An 18174-nucleotide genomic window follows, 5' to 3' on the forward strand; every position below is an offset into this window, starting at 1 on the left:
CTTGAGTACTCTAAACAATTCAAGTTCAATTCATCCCTGAATCACCGCTCAAGTTCCAAATTCACTCACTTATCCCTTGAATGAAAATTTGGACAGCATACCCTTTGTATTTGTTCAATTTTTGCAGCCATTTAAGGCTTCATTTTTTTCCTCAAATCAACCCAATTCAAACACCACCAATAAACATATCAAGATAGCTCTTTATCTAGGCTAAAAACATCCAAATATAACTCATTTCTAGCAAATATTCAACCACTACCAAATCTGAAATTTTCTCAAAGCTGGAAATTCATCTTTTAATGCTAAAAAGTCACAATCATGCCATTAATCACTTCACAAATTCCATATTCAAATTCAATACCAATATTTGCTAGTTAAACAATATAAAACCCTAGCTGAAATTTTCACTAAACAACCCAAAATTAGAAAATCATCCATAATATTCCAAGATTCAAAGCTTCTATAGCATATTTAGCAAGATTAAGAAAGATAAAAGAAAGTTTTAGACTTATACCTTACAAAACCTTCTTGAAAGTGAGGAACCAAGCTATTTCTTCCAAAACTTTCACCACACCAAACTTCCTAACACCCTTGATGCAAGTTTAATCGGTTTAGTTTTTGAGATTCAATTCAAACAAGGCAAATCAAGGTTATATTTGGAGGTTTCTTCTCTCTTGTTTTTCTCTCCCAAAATTTCGGCCACCATGAAGAAAAATGAGAGAAAATGAGCCAAAATGAAAGATAAGAAGAAAGGACTTAACTTGGTCAAACATTTCCTTGATTGCCGACACTTGACAACTCAAGATTCTTTCTTTTTTTTTTTTCTTTTCTCACCTTTCGTTAGTCAAAAATGGTGGCTGACTTAAGGGTAATTTAGGGAAAATTTAATGAAATAAAAAACAAGGAGATTAGGGTTAGAAAGTATTGGTCAAGTGGAATATTCGATCAATAGCAAACAGCACACGTCGGTCCAAGCCTATTTTCCTTAACTCTCGCGTACTTGTGTTTTAACTTATGATTCACGAACTTATTATTAGCACTTCTAATCACACACTTTCTCTTACTTAATACTCGCTTTTATCTACCAAATTTAGTACACACACCTCACCAAGTGACCACGCTATCAAAATGTGCAAAACCCCTAATTTGCTCTAACTATAAAAGTAAAAATAAAACTCTCGATTCTATTATATATTACAACTAATGAGGGAGTAAATTAGTAGTAAAAAATTATAAAATAATTTATTCAAAATAAGAGAGAATTGTAAGAAAATGTAAGAAAATTTTCAAGTCGTCACAACTAGGCCTGTAGATGTTTGGATTTTTTAACCATTACTGCACATGGAGGAAGGGAGGGAGGAAGAGACAAGGATGAAGATGGCAAAACCTTAGGGTTTGGATAAGGGAACAAAAGTGATTTGGGCAACTACAAGTCTACAACCACAAAGACCACAAATATTTTGAAATTAGTCATGTAATTCCTTGGCAATTTGTAAGCTCATATCTTTGCCAATCACAGCCGCCATATCAGTAGGGTAATCGTACCGTTTCACAAAGTGCAATCTTTCTCAAGATGCATTTGATAAAACTTAAATATGAATTTTAAAGACTGAAATTTGAAATATGAATACAATAAAATATTGAATATGATATAACTTATCATCTGAATCTAAATAGTAAATACATAATAGTTTGTCTATTTGTTAATTATAGATTAGGCATGTTTAATTAGTAAATTTGGAAATTTTCTTTCTTCCTCTAGATTAGGCGTTCTAAAATTGGATTTGAGTTCTTCCTCAAAGGCAATGCTAAATTTGCTGGAGATTTTCTTTGGCAGTCATTGGGTTTGAGTAGACTCTTATTGGGATATTGGACTGTGCCTGTCACCAGAATATGGACTCAAAATAACTTATTGAGGCTTTAAGAAGTTAGTCAAAAGAAAGTCCCATTTTAATAGGTGGTTTTTTTCCTTAGAGTAAAATGAAATGACGAGCGTACCTTTAAATTAAAATCAAAAAATTTACCTTCCCCAGCTAACTTTAACAAGAAAAAAAAAAATTTAGTCTTCACCATCTAAATTTGATAAGAAAAAGGACATTACACGTAAAACTCAACTACAAGATTTTAGATTATAAATTTGATAGTGTATATATATTATCATTATTATCATTGAATACATGATATGTGTATAAAAGTTAAATTTTAAATTTAAATTTTACATAATTATTATTTATTTAATGATAATAATATATACACTTTCGATAAACCGGTTAAACTTTTAATATTTTTGGAAAAGTGAAATTCAATCAGGGAAGTATCTTAAAAAACGGACGCTCACTGAAATATGTGTTAATATCAGTATTGTATTAATTCATTGTACCAGTGGGTGCCTAATGCTCTTACCTTTCACTTTCGGTTTTCATATGGTAACTTTCTTTCCTCCAATCACGTAAAAGAGAAAAAAGAAGAAAGTTTTTTCACTATGCAAACTATAAATGCGAGTCTTTGACCTTTACATTTTTCATATACCGATTTTCTGCAGGTTTTCCAACTCGTCTTTCTTGGTTCTAAACAATGTCTTCCGCCGGGGTTACGGTCGCCGACGGCGGCCCTCAGCTCTACTTCTGCCACCAGTGTAACCGCACCGTCACCATCATTCCTTCCCCTACTTCCGATCTGATCTGCCCCACTTGCCACTCTGGCTTCGTCGAAGAATTTGAAAACCCTAATAATGCTTACCCTAACCCTGCCTATTCTCCCGACCCGTTTTTCTCCTCCGATCCGGTGGGGTCATTCTTGCAAGACCTCTTCGTCGGCCCGCAGCGAAACCCCGGTGGTTTGTTTACCGGGTCTCGGGTTTCGGGTCGAAGATCTCAATACGGGGCAGAAGATTTTGACCCTTTTGCTTACATTGTTAATCACGTCTTGGCTCGTCGGAATGCCGGCGAACAATTCCATTTCATGTTTGGCGACGACCATGCTGGCATAGAAGGGTTTCAATTCCCGGGGAGTATTGGAGATTACTTTTTGGGGCCAGGGTTTGAGCAATTGATTCAGCAGTTGGCCGAGAACGACCCCAACCGATATGGGACGCCGCCAGCCTCGAAAACTGCGGTGAAGGGATTGCCGGATGTTAAGGTGGATGAGGGTATGATGAAATCGGAGCTGGCGCAATGCGCTGTTTGTAAAGATGATTTTGAGCTGGGTGTATTGGTCAAGCAGATGCCTTGTAAGCATGTTTACCACAAGGATTGCATACTTCCGTGGTTGGAATTGCATAATTCGTGCCCAGTTTGTCGGTATGAGTTGCCTACTGATGATCCAGACTATGAGAGCCGAGAGAGGAGTGGGTCAGGAGATTCGAACGCTTCTTCTTCAGGGTCTGGAAGTTCTGGTGGGAATTCGCAGGGGCAAAGGAGGGTAGAGAGAGTGCTTACACTTCCTTGGTCGTTGCTGCTTGGAGCTTTTGGGTCAACAGGCCATACTGGGGGATCAGATTCTAGCAGGCAGCCTCAGAACAGGGACTCCAATTAAATATGTTATAGGTATACTTATACCAAATTTATTTTCTTTTCGTTTAGGCATATGTTTGTGTATGTTGATGTACAAAGTTGTTCTGCATGTTGATGTAGATTAATTAACATATTTATTATCATTGCTGATGTTTCTTGATCTGTGTATGTTTGTAATAGCTTAGGATTTTCCTTGCTACGTGATATTTGATATATTTGTTTTGCTGATCTCAAGATTCTGTGTTGATGGAAGAATGGGTTTGCTTCTATAATAAAGCTTCTATCTAGCTTATTTAATGGAAGTGGCTATGGATTTTTGAGGGCTCAATGGGATGACCTTATCTTAGTTGTTTGCTTATCATTATTGCTGATTCAAATTCTATGGTTCTAAAGTATTTGGGAGGGGTTTTTAGTAGACTCTTATTGGGGTATTGGACCGTAGCTGTCACCAGAATATGGACTCAAAATAAAGAGATCTACTAATTGTGTTCCTAAGTTATCTATTCATCCCAGTTCTTTTGATAGTTAGTGTCCTGTTCTTTTGGATTTCCATATTGTATTGCTGATAAAATATTTGATTTGTACTCGTGAAGAATTTCTTTTCTTTCTGTGAAATTAGTTTATTTCATAGTTCTGCAACTAGCTTGTGTCAAAAGTGATTATAATTTCTGCACATTAGGGTGTCAATAGGTTGAACATTGTTGACTTTCATCTGTTTGAATTGATTTGTTCTATTTGTGCCTTGCACATACATTCTCCATTTAGGTATTTTTGTTCTTTTAACTTTATTGACAACAATCTATAGGGAATGTGTGCTCTCGTATTTTGTTTGTCTCATACAAGAAGTCTTTTTTCCCCCCCTATCTTTATGGTTGACCATCTATGCCTAGTGATTAAAGTTTGAGATTTCTTTTAGACACATCATCTGAAAGGAAATAGAAAAATATAGGTCATTGTTGTTCTGGCGTTCCAAAACTTAAACTTAGGGGTGGCAATCGGGTCGGGTTCGGGTTGGCGGTTCGGATTGAGGCTAAGTATAACAAAGAACCTGCTGACCCGAACCCAACCCGCCAACCCGAAACGGGTCAGGGTACCTGACACGAACTCGCAAATTTCGGGTTGGCGGGTTGACGGGTCAATCCAAAATAACCCGAAACTTAATTTTAATTTATTAATTTATTACTATAATTTCTAATAAAATCAATTTTTCACAAAATTAATTACATCATCAAGTAATAAAAATTTAAATAAATAATTGCAAACCAAATCTAAAATAAATTAAACACCATAAAAGTGTTTTATCCCAAATCAAATATAAAATAAATTAAAACAGCATAAAAATAAAAAATAACATAATATATTATTTGTCCAAATATAATAATTTTAACTTCACACAAGTTAAATAAATTCATTTAAGATTAAGTAATTAATGCTTTTGGGAAAAAAGAATGATTTAGTTTAGTAAGATAAAATAATTTTTATGTTTATTAAATTAGTTTTCATTCATAAACGGGTCACATCGGGTCATATCATGTCACCACGGGTTGACCCGAAATTGACCTGTTTTCTTTTCGGGTTCATCGGGTTCGACCCGATTCTGATCCGAACTCCCGAAACCTCAACCCAAACCCATTAATTTCGTATTAGGTTCGTGTCGTGTTTTTGAGTCGTGTCAGGAATTGTCACCCCTACTTAAACTACTAGTACTGGAAATATTTGTGAATTTAAAGTGTCAATCAACTTAGACAAGTCAGGGTAATAAGATTTGGAAGTCTTTTACATGGAATTCATGCTTCTGCACTGTGGCCTCACAATCTGCCTAAGAGGTTCTTGTAACTTCTGCACTGTTGGTGCTTTGGTCCAAAATCAAACTACTTCTTGTAGCAGCTTTTGAAGAACAATTGTCACGGCTTGTGCTTTGAACTGATCCAATAGCCTTTTGTCCTTTGAGGCTATAGTAGTCTTGCACACAACCTAGGCTGTGAGAAAAAGGTCTTTGGCCCTGTGGACCTTCAAGTAATGCTTCCGTATTCTTCAATTGTTGCTTGTTCATAGTTTATGGATAACAGCTTAGTGTTTGAGAAGATTCTTGATAGTGAATGAATTGGTAGTCTTATCTTACCGAAGATGTGGTTGTGGAGAGGAACAGGAGGGCTTGGGAAAGTTTTAGCAAGTCCACAAGGTTTGAGATGATGTAGAGAAGGAAGGTAGTAATTAGATGAGTGTGAAGTCTTAATTTTGTGGATATGTCTTAAACATGTAATCTAGATGAGTATGCAATTTTCTGTCGATGAGGCATCTTGTGTGATCTGGAACAGCAAGAAACCTTTAATAGCTAAATATTTTTCATGAAGTCTATAGACATTTTCTTCAGACGGGAATAATGAGGCTATAGAATACAGGTCTCTTTTGCATCTGAAACATGCTGATGATGTCCTATTTGTTGGCCTTTCATAACTAGATGCTGCCAAGGAACTCAAATTGTTTGTTTAAGGTGCTATTGAGCATACTGATTGCTTTTTATTTTTTTTTTACTGCCCTGTTGTTGAAACGATATTGGTACATTTGTTCTTTTTGTTTTTCTCTTTGGTAAAATGGTATTGTTGCTCTCCTCTACTGGTTGTGGAAGATTCCTGTGCTCCCAAGTCCTTTCTGGAGCTGTTCTTTTTACCTGGGAGGAAGATTGTGTCAGTGTATGAGGTTTCATAAATCTTTCAAATTTGTGGATTTGTTGGCAAGAATGATAGAAGATCTTTTTGGGGTGTTGATTCTGCCTGGATTTAGTGAAGTTTCACCTTTTCTCTAAAATGATTTGTTTGAACCTAATTAAAAATTTTTTTCCTGAAATCACATTCTCTAATTTGCAAGCTTCACGTTGGGTGCACTGGGGACCTTAGCAAGCACCTCTGTTTTTTTTTTTTTTAATTTAAATTATTAACTTTAGTCTGTTGCTTTGATAAAATTAACCACCTGATTGTTTAGTTGACGTTTTTATGTTATCCACACTGCATGCCTTGTCAAATCGAGTAGCGCATATGTATGTGGTGGGTTAAAGCTCATTCCATCTAGGGGTGTGTCAAACATTAGATCCAGAAGAGGACTTTCATTTGGTATGCAGAACTATGTTTTCGCAGTTTCACTTTTTAGGCTTAAGAAGTTGTTTGTTCTTATTCATGTGCGAGTTTGATGTCGAATATTTTGTGCTTTTCTGAATGATTTGCTCACACCCAATCCCCCCCCCCTTCCCTCCCTCTGCCGGGGGGCCCTTCTTGGCTATGAATGATTTAACTCTTGGTACTTTGTATAGGATTTACCCTGTTGGCTCAATGGTTTGCTGCTGGTTCCATGTCAGACGCTATAATGGTTGGGATGGCTGAGTTTACATCTATAGTTTTGACGGACCACAGGAGGACACACAATCACAAATCGTGATGGTTATCAGACCTTTTTTTTCCCCTTGTCTGTCATTTTCTTTATCCTTCCTTGGTCTTTGCATGACCAAATCTTACAACTTTGTACAGTAATATCTATAGGTTTGGTTCGTACCTAATTACAATGATTTTGGTATTAATATCGTATGATTAAGGGTGAGCCCCCAAGATTTAAATGCGAGTCACTAAGCGGAAAAGTAGTGATCATAAAAAATAACTTATTAAGAACCCAACTAGAATGAGATTGATGTTCTGGAGCTCAATGACTAGAGCTTGCACGTTTCAAACTAGCAAGATGTGTCTTTTGGCAAGGACACTGGCCTGGAAATTCAAGAATCACTTTTGTCTTGGAGGAAACTAATTTTAAGTTGCTCCATTTTGATTGCAGAGTAGTTTAAGTTGTCGAAGTATTAAGCCAAGGTAATAGCTGGATCGGGACTTTTTATTCATTAGCAAGCTGTGATATTTACATTATGAATTTGCGACCAAAAACAATTCTGCAATTTCACAGTGAAGCACTTGTAATGGACGCCCATAGTTCCCCTTGCGTGAAAGAATTTTACATCCCTTTCCGCCAAAGAAATCTACGTGATAAAAAAAAATAGGAAGGAAAATGTTATTTATACTTCCCTTTTTGTTATTTGTACTTTCCCTATCATTTTGATTATATAGTTTTTATTTATTAAATTATATGATATAACAAGTAGTAGAGTGCAAATAACATTTAAAAAAAAAACTAGCAATTTACAATTTTAGGCAACTAGTACTTGATTTCAGAGTATTAAGTCATTGGATTGAAATTTGGCCAACGCTAAACCAAAAGACTTGGATTTGGATGGCCAGAGTTTTGATATAACAGGTAAGGTAGGGCATGTGCCTTTTCTCCTATCTTTCCCAAACCAATTGCTCCAAAATAACACATTTTTCTGTTGTGGCACTCTGACGAACTCTTCTTCAATGAATGGAACTATTTGATGCAAGAAAAAAGTAAAATGCACAAAATTAATAAAGATAGAATGGACTACTTCAAATTGTCTTTCATGTGCAGTTTTAAGCAATTATTGTACATCCATGCTCTCCATGTTTGCATTTTGGAACGATGATTATACGTCAAATCATTCCATGATTTGTAAATTATAAACTAGTGATCAAGCTCCTCGCTGAACAATAGGTAATTGAGCATTTACCTTTTTCTCCTGTCTTTTCCAAACCAATTACTCAAAAATAACACATTTTGTATTGCACTACTCTGACGAACTCTTCTCCGATGAATGGAACTATTTGATGCAAGCAAAGAGTGAAATGCACGAAATTAATAAAGATAAAGAGTGAACTAGTTCAATTGTCTTTCATGTACATTTTTAAGCAATGATTGTACATCAAATTTGCTCCATGTTTACATTTTGGAGCTACGATCGTCCATCAACTCATTCCACGTTTCGTAAATTACAAAGTGGTGACCAAGTTCCCAGCTGCATCATTTCAGGACCCTTTCAGAATCATCACCTTGAAGCTCTATTATACTCCATGCCTAGTTGCTGCTTCCGGAGGAACACATCTCGAAGGCTCTAACCGAGAGCAAGCAAATGGGCGTGTCAAAGAGTGTTGGGTGGGTTTTGATGGGATTATGGAAAATGTACATAGCATCGTTTACATCGGTCTTTTTATGGCTTCAAATTTTTAAGCTTAGAATAGGCTTTTGCAAGAGCCCGATTGCAGACGTGCGACTGAACCCATCCCAAATAAGCCGGTGGCACTGGCCATCGATTGCCTTGGCCAGATTCTAGAGACATTCGCTGAGATTTTGCCAGAATCTAACTGGCAGGCAGATGACGGTAGGTAACTGGCATCTGGCCATGGTACGTGGCAATGACAGCCACCAAAGAATATTGCCACTGGGACGAGTATCTTTCCTTTGTGCAGTCACAAGACCAAACCCCTTCTCTTAAGAGCGAGCACTTCATGCTTCCCCTTCCCTCGTTCTCCTTGACCGCCAGCAATTTGGACCAGTGGCCATGGCAGGCTACCGAAAGCAAGCCACTCCAGCCAGATGATGTGATGATTTCACAATTTTGGTTCCCTAATCTGAATTGGAATCATGAGCCATAGTCCCAAGATAAAGCAGCGACACGATAGATTTCTTTTCGAAGAATACGGCAACCATTTCTGTAGTAAGAAAAACCTCAGAGATGGACTAAAATAAAGTTCTGTACTAGGAAACACTTCAGGTTTCCCCCTTTACCAAGAACTGTTGCAATAACTTCAAGCTAGAGCGGTAAACAAATCAATTTACAAGCACTCATGAGTTAATTTAGTTAAAACTCAACTCGATCGACATCGAACTCGAGCCGAGGTCAAATTCGAGCACAGACAAACTCAATTTATTGACTCATGAACCAACTCAATTATATGTATATATTTTTATTTTTATTTTAATAGTGATATTACATATACATCCATAATATTTTATTTTTAATTAAAAAAATTAGCATTTTGTCCTTTTTTAAAAAATATAAAATAATTATTTTTCATTTTTTAACCTTAAATAGGCTCAAGTTACTCAAACTCGACTCAAGCTTGATAAAATTCAGCCAAGACTTAATTCAATTAAGTCAAAACTCGACTCGACTCAATTCATTTTTTTCAAAACTTATTAAGTCAAAATTCAATCCTACTTGAACCATATGAAACTTGGGGCTGGCAAATGCCAATTGAACAATGAAAATAGAACGCAAAAGACTGAAATTGGAACGGTAGCAGCAACTTATTTTATAAAGACAAACAGGCAGAGCTTCCTTTGCTCTCAAATACATGGTGTAAATGTTGTTGTAATTAATGCAAGGTGCCATGCCAGAAATTGCAACTTGAAACCAGCTCGGCATAACGATAGTAGAGGCCCATGCACAATAATTAGGTGTTTAATGATAAAAGAAACTTAATGCACGTTAATACCTTCCCTAGCCCGCTAACCTCTTTCCAGAATATGCAGACGAAGGCCACATATTATTGAAGTTGCTATAACAATTTGACAACGAGGGGAAAAAACTCGGGCAACAAAAAAGGGAGAACAATTTGGCTTTGCCAGGGTTACACCCCTGATCCTCAAAATAATATAAAGCAATGAAAACATTTTCAGAGGGTGATTAAAGAGTAACCATTGTGTAGTATGTTATAGTTAACATCAAACAAGCTACCAAACTAACGCAAAACAGGCCTCAACATTGAAAATATAAGAAAGCACAAAATTCACTTAAAAACTCTAAGTATGACCCTCCTCTGCAGCGGCTTCAAAGGTCTCACCAGCAACAAGTTCTGGCACCTCATCATCATCCTCTTCTTGTGCTGTTGTAGCACCAGCACCAGCACCAGCAGCACCAGGTGCCTGCTTTTGGAACTGCTCAGCCAGTTTCTTCAAATTCTCCAAGTTATCAGGACCTGAAATTTAGTCATTTATAGGTTCACTAATTTGCTCCTGTTTACAATACCAATTAATCAAGTTACTGAAATTGAACAACCAAACTCTGTACCTAATTGGTGAATAATTTGGGGAAGAATGTCTTGCAATTCTGGAAAAAAAACAAAAAAGAAGACGTAAAACATATTAGATGGAACCCAAAAGCCACCATCCATACAAATTGGAGATTAAACACAAGCCCATGTAAATACTTCTACCACTTCAGATATCCCATATAACGCTATTAACCCAAATATGGAGAGCGGAATTAATCAAGTAACTTGAAGAGATACACAGCCAAATCGATTAACAGAGAGCGAGAGAGAGAGACAGCATACTCTTAGTCTGAGGAGAACCACTAACAACCCATGTGTTTGCAGCAATGGAGGCTTGAACTGAATTGTAAAGAAATCAACATCGGCTTAAAAGAAATTATTTCTAAAGATTTGGCATAAAATAAAAACACAAAATACACAATGACTGATGTTACCTTTGGGGTTGATGAATTGGATCACTACATCTTCCTTGAAAATATTAACCTCTTCAATTGCTGGTATCGCATTCACTCCTATCCTCTTCAAGGTACTTTGAAGTCTTTTATCATCTGTAGTTGTGGTCTTGTGAATTGCCTTCTTCTTTCTGTAATAGAGAATGTATGACAACTATCATATCAGTAATTAAAAGTTAACTGAACTCCAAAACTGCCTATATACACAAAAGTTTAACTTCTAATGACCTAGACGAAATTGCTCAGTAATGACCTACAATAGAAACATTCCTCTTTCTGACAATACTTCCTACCATGTCATCTCGCTCTCGCCCTCAAACAACCCAAAAATGGTTTTCGAAGGCAAGGAAGTTGGTCCAACTAAGGCAACAGAATATTGTTAGAATCAACCAAAGAAAAAATTATAGACCTTCCACATTTACTGACAAACATCCAACCCTGCTTATCCTTTTATCTTTCCCAGCACATTACCATGTTGCTACGCCTCTATCCATTTAAATGCACAATTTTACCTAGTCTGGTAAAGTGTGTACGAAGGCAGACAGAACTTTAACAAGGCATCAGAAAGAAATAAACCTTCTCATGCTACCCTTCCCACCAGTGCGCACTGCACCAGCCATCTTCATTAGCTTCTCCACATTCATCTATCAAATATTAACAAAAGGTCAGCCACAACTTCTAACCTATTATCTAAGATTTGTATCAAATACAGCAGAACACAATGACCAAATCAGCACACGAGAAGCACTATCCCAAACAAAATTACCTCATATAACTTAACATTTATTTACAGCTTATCTGCAATAACTAAATTATTCTCATTTTCCAGACAACAAATCATCCGCTAGCAAGTAGTTGAACTAAAAGACAACTTAAAAGTCACCATAAACTCTAGTAATTATAGTTGGATCACTGCACTAAGAGAAAACTTAACAATAAAGAAGGAATTCAAAAACTCAAAAAGACAAAACTGAAAAAACAACCACTCCTCAGTAATTAACAACAAAATTTAAAAAAAAAAATCTAATACACCAAAATATAAGGAAAGAACCAGAACTCCCAAAGACAACAAAATGAATAAAGAAAGCCCTAAATTTTCTCAAAACCCTAGATTCAAATTATCCAAAAACCCTAATTTCTACATAAACATGACCAAGAAAAACAAAACCAAAATAAGAAGAACCCATTTCACTTAAACAAGCAAAGAATCGGATCTACCAACAAAGCCAACAAAACAACCAAAAACAACTTACATACAAAAATTAATCAAAAGCAGCAGCCCAGGAGGGAAGGAAAAAAATGGAAAAATGCAAGAAAAAAAGTAGATAATCCACAGAAGTACTACACCAAGAAGCATGCGAATAGCTAAGGGCTGAAGAAATTCACCTTAGAGACTGGCGTGGGTGGGAATGAGATAGCGAGTGAAAGAGAGAGAGTCGGGAAGAGCGAGACAAGGAGGAGGTATCGGGGAAAGAAAGCGGGGGAATGGATAACGAGTGAGCGAAAACCCTAGTCAAGGTACGGTAATTTATTTGAAGGCATTCCGGGTTTGGGTCGGGTCGGATTTTCCATTATTCTACGTCTATTTTAAAAAAAAATTAAGACGGGGATATAATGTTTTACTAGTTTAATCTTCTGAATTCTGAGGTGAAATTGGGCTTTTTCATTATCAAAATTCACTGGGATGGAAATTTACGGCCCAATCCTAAGATTGGGGCTTGCGACTAATCTACCTAAGTTCACTGTCTTAGAGTGTGAATTGGGGTTTAATTTCTATACAATGTCCTTTCTAACTTTTGATCTTTAATACAAGCCTATAAGTTTATGTAACGTGTGAGGTTAGATACTTGTATACGAAATGCAATATACAAATTTCATGTATAGATATGGCTCAAAAAAATTCATGTAGAGGTAAAATCCAATGAGTTTTTTAGTTTCTCACTCCAAAAAAAAATCAATATTAGTGTCCTACTTCTTTTTAGAAATTTTTCCCAATTTTGTGGGAACGTAATTTAGTGCATAAATTTGAATTATGCTAATTTAAAGATTTTGCAAACCTAAATTTATTTGCTTCCTTAAATGTTAGTTTTACAAATCATCTTTTACTCTGAATGATTTCTTAGTAGTGATATACAGATCTATTAGAGATTAAGAGCAAAAAATCCTCTATAATACTTGGTAGGTTAAAAGTAATAAATTGAATAACTATTAAGTACTACTGCCATCCCATGTCAAATAACGAATATCAATATATATGTGTATATATATATATATATATATATGTTTCTGTGTATATATGTATGGATATATGTGTGTATATTTGTATATATATATATGTATATATGCATATATGTACATATGTACATGTATGTGCATCCAAGGCACATTAGCACGACACATTCCTCTTGTTCGAACTGGAGTTTGAAACCAAACCGTTCCTTGAGAGGATAGATGTGATGATTTGGGTGAAATTTAATGTAAATCAAACTTTCAATTCATTTGTGAGATCTAAGCGGTCCCAAAGATGGGGACCAACGTGGCTCCTCTCTTAGTGGGGTCTTCTCATCTTAGCATCCGCCCACTTTCATATATATATATATATATATATATATATATATATATATATATATATGTCTGTATACATGTGTATGTATATCTATGTGTACGTATGTATATAGAGACACACATAGCATAAGCGTGTGTATCTATATATATTGATGCATTCTAGCGCAACTAGCCCAGGACCAAGATCTTCTCATTGGTTTTCTACGATATAAAATAATTTATTTGTATAATTATTTTATTTAATAAACTTATTAATCTCTCTATTAGTTAGATTTTCCATTTTTTTCTGAGGAGGCTTTAAAAGGGGAAGCAACAATCATTCGATTTCTATACTGGATCTTAATTTCTTTTGAATAGGGGTTTTCATCGAAATTGAATTTAATAATTCAGAAGTTTGAATTCGAAATTTTTGGTAAATTTCCTTTTGGACTTTTTGGCCTAATTCAACTTCGAATTGAAAATTTTTTATTTCCATTTTGTTCTGCATTCATTTTTTAAAGTGGTAAAATACTAAATTTGCCACAAAAAAGTTTGACCAAAAGGTCAGTACTCCAGCAAATCAAACAAAAACTGAATTTCAATTTTGAAATTTCCCAACCTGCAACATCCAAGAATTTTGCTACAAAATTCAAACTTTCGAACAGCTCCAGATTCAGACGAAACTAGAACACTTGCGAATTTGACAAAACCACACTCAAATGTGAAGACAAAGAAATAGAATGGAGCAGCGTCAATATCACTCCACACCATTAAAATGGTCACCACAAGACCACAATCTACAATCAATTATGATAACATAAAATTAAGGTCCCATAATTAGGAAAAAACAATTTAGAGGCAACAGTTGTGATAAGAATGAGATATGGCTAATAAGATAACCATTGATAGAGAGACTAAAGGATTAAGGGTTAGTGATTTAATTCTAATTTCTTCTGTTGAAATATAGAGAGACTAAAGGAGGGAGGAGAGAGCAAAGACAGTAGCTAGCGGTGAAAGGGAAGAAAAGACGGCTGATTGAGTTGTCTTCATGTTGGAGATAGAGAGATGAAGAAGAGGGGGTTGTGTTGAATTGTGAGAGAGGAACAACAGGTAAACGATAGGATAAGGTTTGGATTTTTATATGTTTTGTTATTATATTATTTGTATTGTATAATATATATATATATATATATATATATATATATATGTATGTGTATGAAATATACAACATCGAACAACGAAATCGAATTTGGAACTTCAGAATTCAGAATTCTCAATATCATATTCGAACCAAATTCGAACATTTATAATTTCGAATGTCCGAATTACGGACCAAATTCTGATTTACCAATTTTCAAATTTCTAAATTTAATTTTGAAATCGGTCAATAATTTGGTATTTTTCATATTTGCAAACCCCTACTTCTAAATGAGGATACCTTGAATTAGTTTGCCAGGTATTTGAAGCTATCGGTAGTATAGATGTTTGAAAAAAAAGGATAATTTATATTATTAGTTTGATAATAAATTTCAAACCATTTGAAAAAGTCTATATGTAATATAAATTTTGATAATTTTTCAAAATAACTTTTCTAAAAGTAATTTAGTTCTTTTTAGAAAACTACTCAAAGTGCCATTGTCATTTTTCTTTATTTTCAGGTTTAGAAAATAAGTGTTGTAATTATTGTTTATCTAAGATAAATGTTTGAGAAATTACATTTAATTGATTATCAGTGTTCATTTGAGAATTAGTCAGTGAATATTCTGATTCTTCATCTGTTTTGTGTGTAAATTCGTTTAGAAATAGTGTCTTTCAAATCTACCCATTCTAAGGTTACCTTTTGTTAACTTTGAAAGTATTGTATACTAAAGAACTTTATATAAAGTGGGAATGGTACTTAAATTGGTTGTTCGTCTTTGGTCCTTTGTCCTCCTCCTCATGCGGAAATCACGTGCCCCTACGTTGGAAGGGACCGCTTAAATTGGTTGCTGTTTTTCTTTTTTGCTCCTTCATTCATCATCATTCACACATCCCCTGCACCATAATATGTTAGTTTGCTATTTTTTTTATTTTATAATATTATATATATATGATTTTTCCTTTAAATCATTCCATTCCTATGATTTTTCCCTTTAAATAATTCTATATTATATATTATTTATATTTATTATTATATTATCATTCTAATAATCGAATATGCAATTGTGTGCTCAAGTTATTGTGCTTACGGTATTTTTTTTTTCCCTATTTTCTTCTGGGTATTCTATTGTAATAAATTTTTTTAATTCTGTTTTGGTTTGGCTGCTTTTTTTCCCAATCATGATAATAATGTATACAATATATGTAGCATTTTATATTTGTAATTATATTTTGTTTGTTGTATTTATATTTTCCTTATTTTTTATTGATTTTGTCAATAAATTGATATAATAAAAAAAAACAAATGCTGGTGAGTCTCCAAAACTTTTTTTACAGACCCTTTTGTGATAATTAATTTTATTATCATAGTAAAGGTAACAAAAATATATGTAATGAGCCAGCTGAGTCTATTTCTTATTATTAGATTTTTTTTAATTCCGTTTTGGTTTGGCTGCTTTTTTTCCCAATCATGATAATAATGTATACAATATATGTAGCATTTTATATTTGTAATTATATTTTGTTTGTTGTATTTATATTTTCCTTATTTTTTATTGATTTTGTCAATAAATTGATATAATAAAAAAAAACAAATGCTGGTGAGTCTCCAAAACTTTTTTTACAGACCCTTTTGTGATAATTAATTTTATTATCATAGTAAAGGTAACAAAAATATATGTAATGAGCCAGCTGAGTCTATTTCTTATTATTAGATATTTATTTTTTCGCACGTTCCGTGTGCATATGTATTTTTTTGTATTTTTCTCTTGATTAATTAATCTAAATAATACATACAAAGTTCATATGTTGTGGCCTTTCCTTTTTTTATGCATTTAAATTTTAGCCTCTTTAAAGATCCCAATTATTGCATTTAACTTCTATTCTAGTCATTCATTACTTCTACTGTCATCAGCCGCGTCATCAGCCGTTCTTTCATTAGTAGTCTTGTCGTTTAGGTTCAGCCCACATGATGTAGGATTGTATTGTTCCAATGACAATTAAAAAATCGTTCCAATCTTTTTTATAAACCGTTTTGTCATAATTTTTTCTTCTTTTTTACAGTTCAAAAACTCAGTATTCGATTTTTTCTCCCATGCTTTGCTTTCTCCCTTTTTTCTTTATTTATTATATATTATATATTTTTATTATTTATTATTGCTACTTAATCAATGATGAATTAATGATATGATAAAGCAGCAAAATTTTTTTCATCTGATCTAATCTTATCAGAAATGAACAATAGGGCGTTCCATTTTTTAAAATGAGTGGACATGGCCTTTTTTTGGAATCCAATCCTATAATTTTTCCTTTAAATAATTCTATATTATTCTAATAATGGAATATGCAATTGTGTGCTCAAGTTATTGTGCTTACGGTATTTGTTTTTTTCCCTATTTTCTTCCGAGTATTCTCTTGTACTAGATTTCTTTAATTTCATTTTGGTTTGGCTCCTTTTTTCCCAATCATGATAATAATATATACAATGTATGTAGCATTTTTTTTATAATGATATTTTGTTCGTTATGTTTATATTTCCTCATTTTTTTATTGATTTTGTCAATAAATTGATATAAAAAAAAAGAGCAAGTGCTGGCAAGTCTCCAAAACTTTTTTTACAGACCCTTTTGCGATAATTAATTTTATCATAGTAAAGGTAACAAATATATATATAATGAACCAGCTGAGTCTATTTCTTATTATTGGATATTTATTTCGCATGTTCTGTGTGCATATGTATTTTTTCGTATTTTTCTCTTGATTAATCTAAATAATGCATACAAAGTTCATATACTGTGGCCTTTCCTTTTTTTTTTTTTGTGCTTTTAAATTTTAGCCTCTTTAAAGATCCCAACCAATCATTGCATTTAACTTCTATTCCAATCATTCATTACTTCTACTATCATCAGCCGTTCATTCATTAGCAGTCTTCCGTTTAGGTTCAGGCCACATGATATAGGATTGTCTTTGCATTTCCATTACACCTCTTACTGTGTCTATAATTACTTTGCATGTATCCTTCACAGGCTCCGCACGTAATGTTCTGCAAATGTTTCTTTTGTAATTTTACATGGTTGCTACTATAGCTATTAGTCGGCAGATTAAACCTCCCACCACGCGCAATCTGTAATTCATTAAATGCTGCTGTCTCCATGCGAGATTTGCACATCTTTGAACTTGCTTTCCCGAGTTTTCATGCACAGAACAAAAGTCAGGTAATCATTTAAATTTCTTTCCCTTATATTTCAGCCTGCTTTTCTTCTTTTGCTTTGTTTTATGTACTGCTTCCGCTTCTTCTTCCTCGAGCTCTTCCTTCCCTCTATTTCGTTGTGGATCTTTCTTTGAAAACTGTTATTGCTATTTTTTGGTGTCTGCTGTTACATCTATTGTAAGTAATGCTTTATTTTCCCTCTCCTTTTTCTTGTAATATTTATAATTTTTTCCTTAGGATTATTTTGTTTATAATATTCTTCTACTTCCCATGTTTATTACTTTTTTCTACTTGTCATTGTTGTTATTATTTTTTATCTTGCATTTTTATTGTTTTATGATTCTCTTTGCTCTATCGTTTTCATTTTCATTGCATTG

At 34.1% G+C, this 18174-nt stretch overlaps 2 protein-coding genes across 2 annotated transcripts; one reads left to right on the plus strand and one right to left on the minus strand.

The window, feature by feature from the left end:
* The first annotated feature begins 2378 nt into the window (after positions 1-2378).
* LOC140016796 (E3 ubiquitin-protein ligase RING1-like) lies at positions 2379-7124 on the plus strand. Its single transcript, XM_072070651.1, has 2 exons — positions 2379-3545; positions 6820-7124. Exon 1 carries the CDS (start codon positions 2575-2577, stop codon positions 3532-3534), a length of 960 nt encoding a protein of 319 aa, XP_071926752.1. The 5' UTR covers positions 2379-2574; the 3' UTR covers positions 3535-3545; positions 6820-7124.
* Positions 7125-10014: 2890 nt separating this feature from the next.
* On the minus strand, positions 10015-12429 carry LOC113715728 (nascent polypeptide-associated complex subunit beta-like). The gene is made up of 6 exons (XM_072070807.1): positions 12292-12429; positions 11482-11549; positions 10888-11036; positions 10736-10792; positions 10471-10509; positions 10015-10378 (listed from the first exon to the last, which is right to left on the minus strand). Exons 2-6 carry the CDS (start codon positions 11547-11549, stop codon positions 10203-10205), a joined length of 489 nt encoding a protein of 162 aa, XP_071926908.1. The 5' UTR covers positions 12292-12429; the 3' UTR covers positions 10015-10202.
* Positions 12430-18174: the final 5745 nt, after the last annotated feature.

The sequence above is a fragment of the Coffea arabica genome, chromosome 11c, assembly GCF_036785885.1.
Source record: "Coffea arabica cultivar ET-39 chromosome 11c, Coffea Arabica ET-39 HiFi, whole genome shotgun sequence".
NCBI classification, from domain to species: Eukaryota; Viridiplantae; Streptophyta; class Magnoliopsida; order Gentianales; family Rubiaceae; genus Coffea; species Coffea arabica.

Coding starts and splice junctions, on each gene's coding strand:
- LOC140016796 (XM_072070651.1), top strand. CDS start 2,575: ATGTCTTCCGCCGGGGTTACGGTCGCCGACGGCGGCCCTCAGCTCTAC.
- LOC113715728 (XM_072070807.1), bottom strand. CDS start 11,549: ATGAATGTGGAGAAGCTAATGAAGATGGCTGGTGCAGTGCGCACTGGT. Junction 11,037..11,481: donor GGGAAGGGTAGCATGAGAAG/GTTTATTTCTTT, acceptor TCTCTATTACAG/AAAGAAGAAGGCAATTCACA. Junction 10,793..10,887: donor CCAATTCATCAACCCCAAAG/GTAACATCAGTC, acceptor TTTACAATTCAG/TTCAAGCCTCCATTGCTGCA.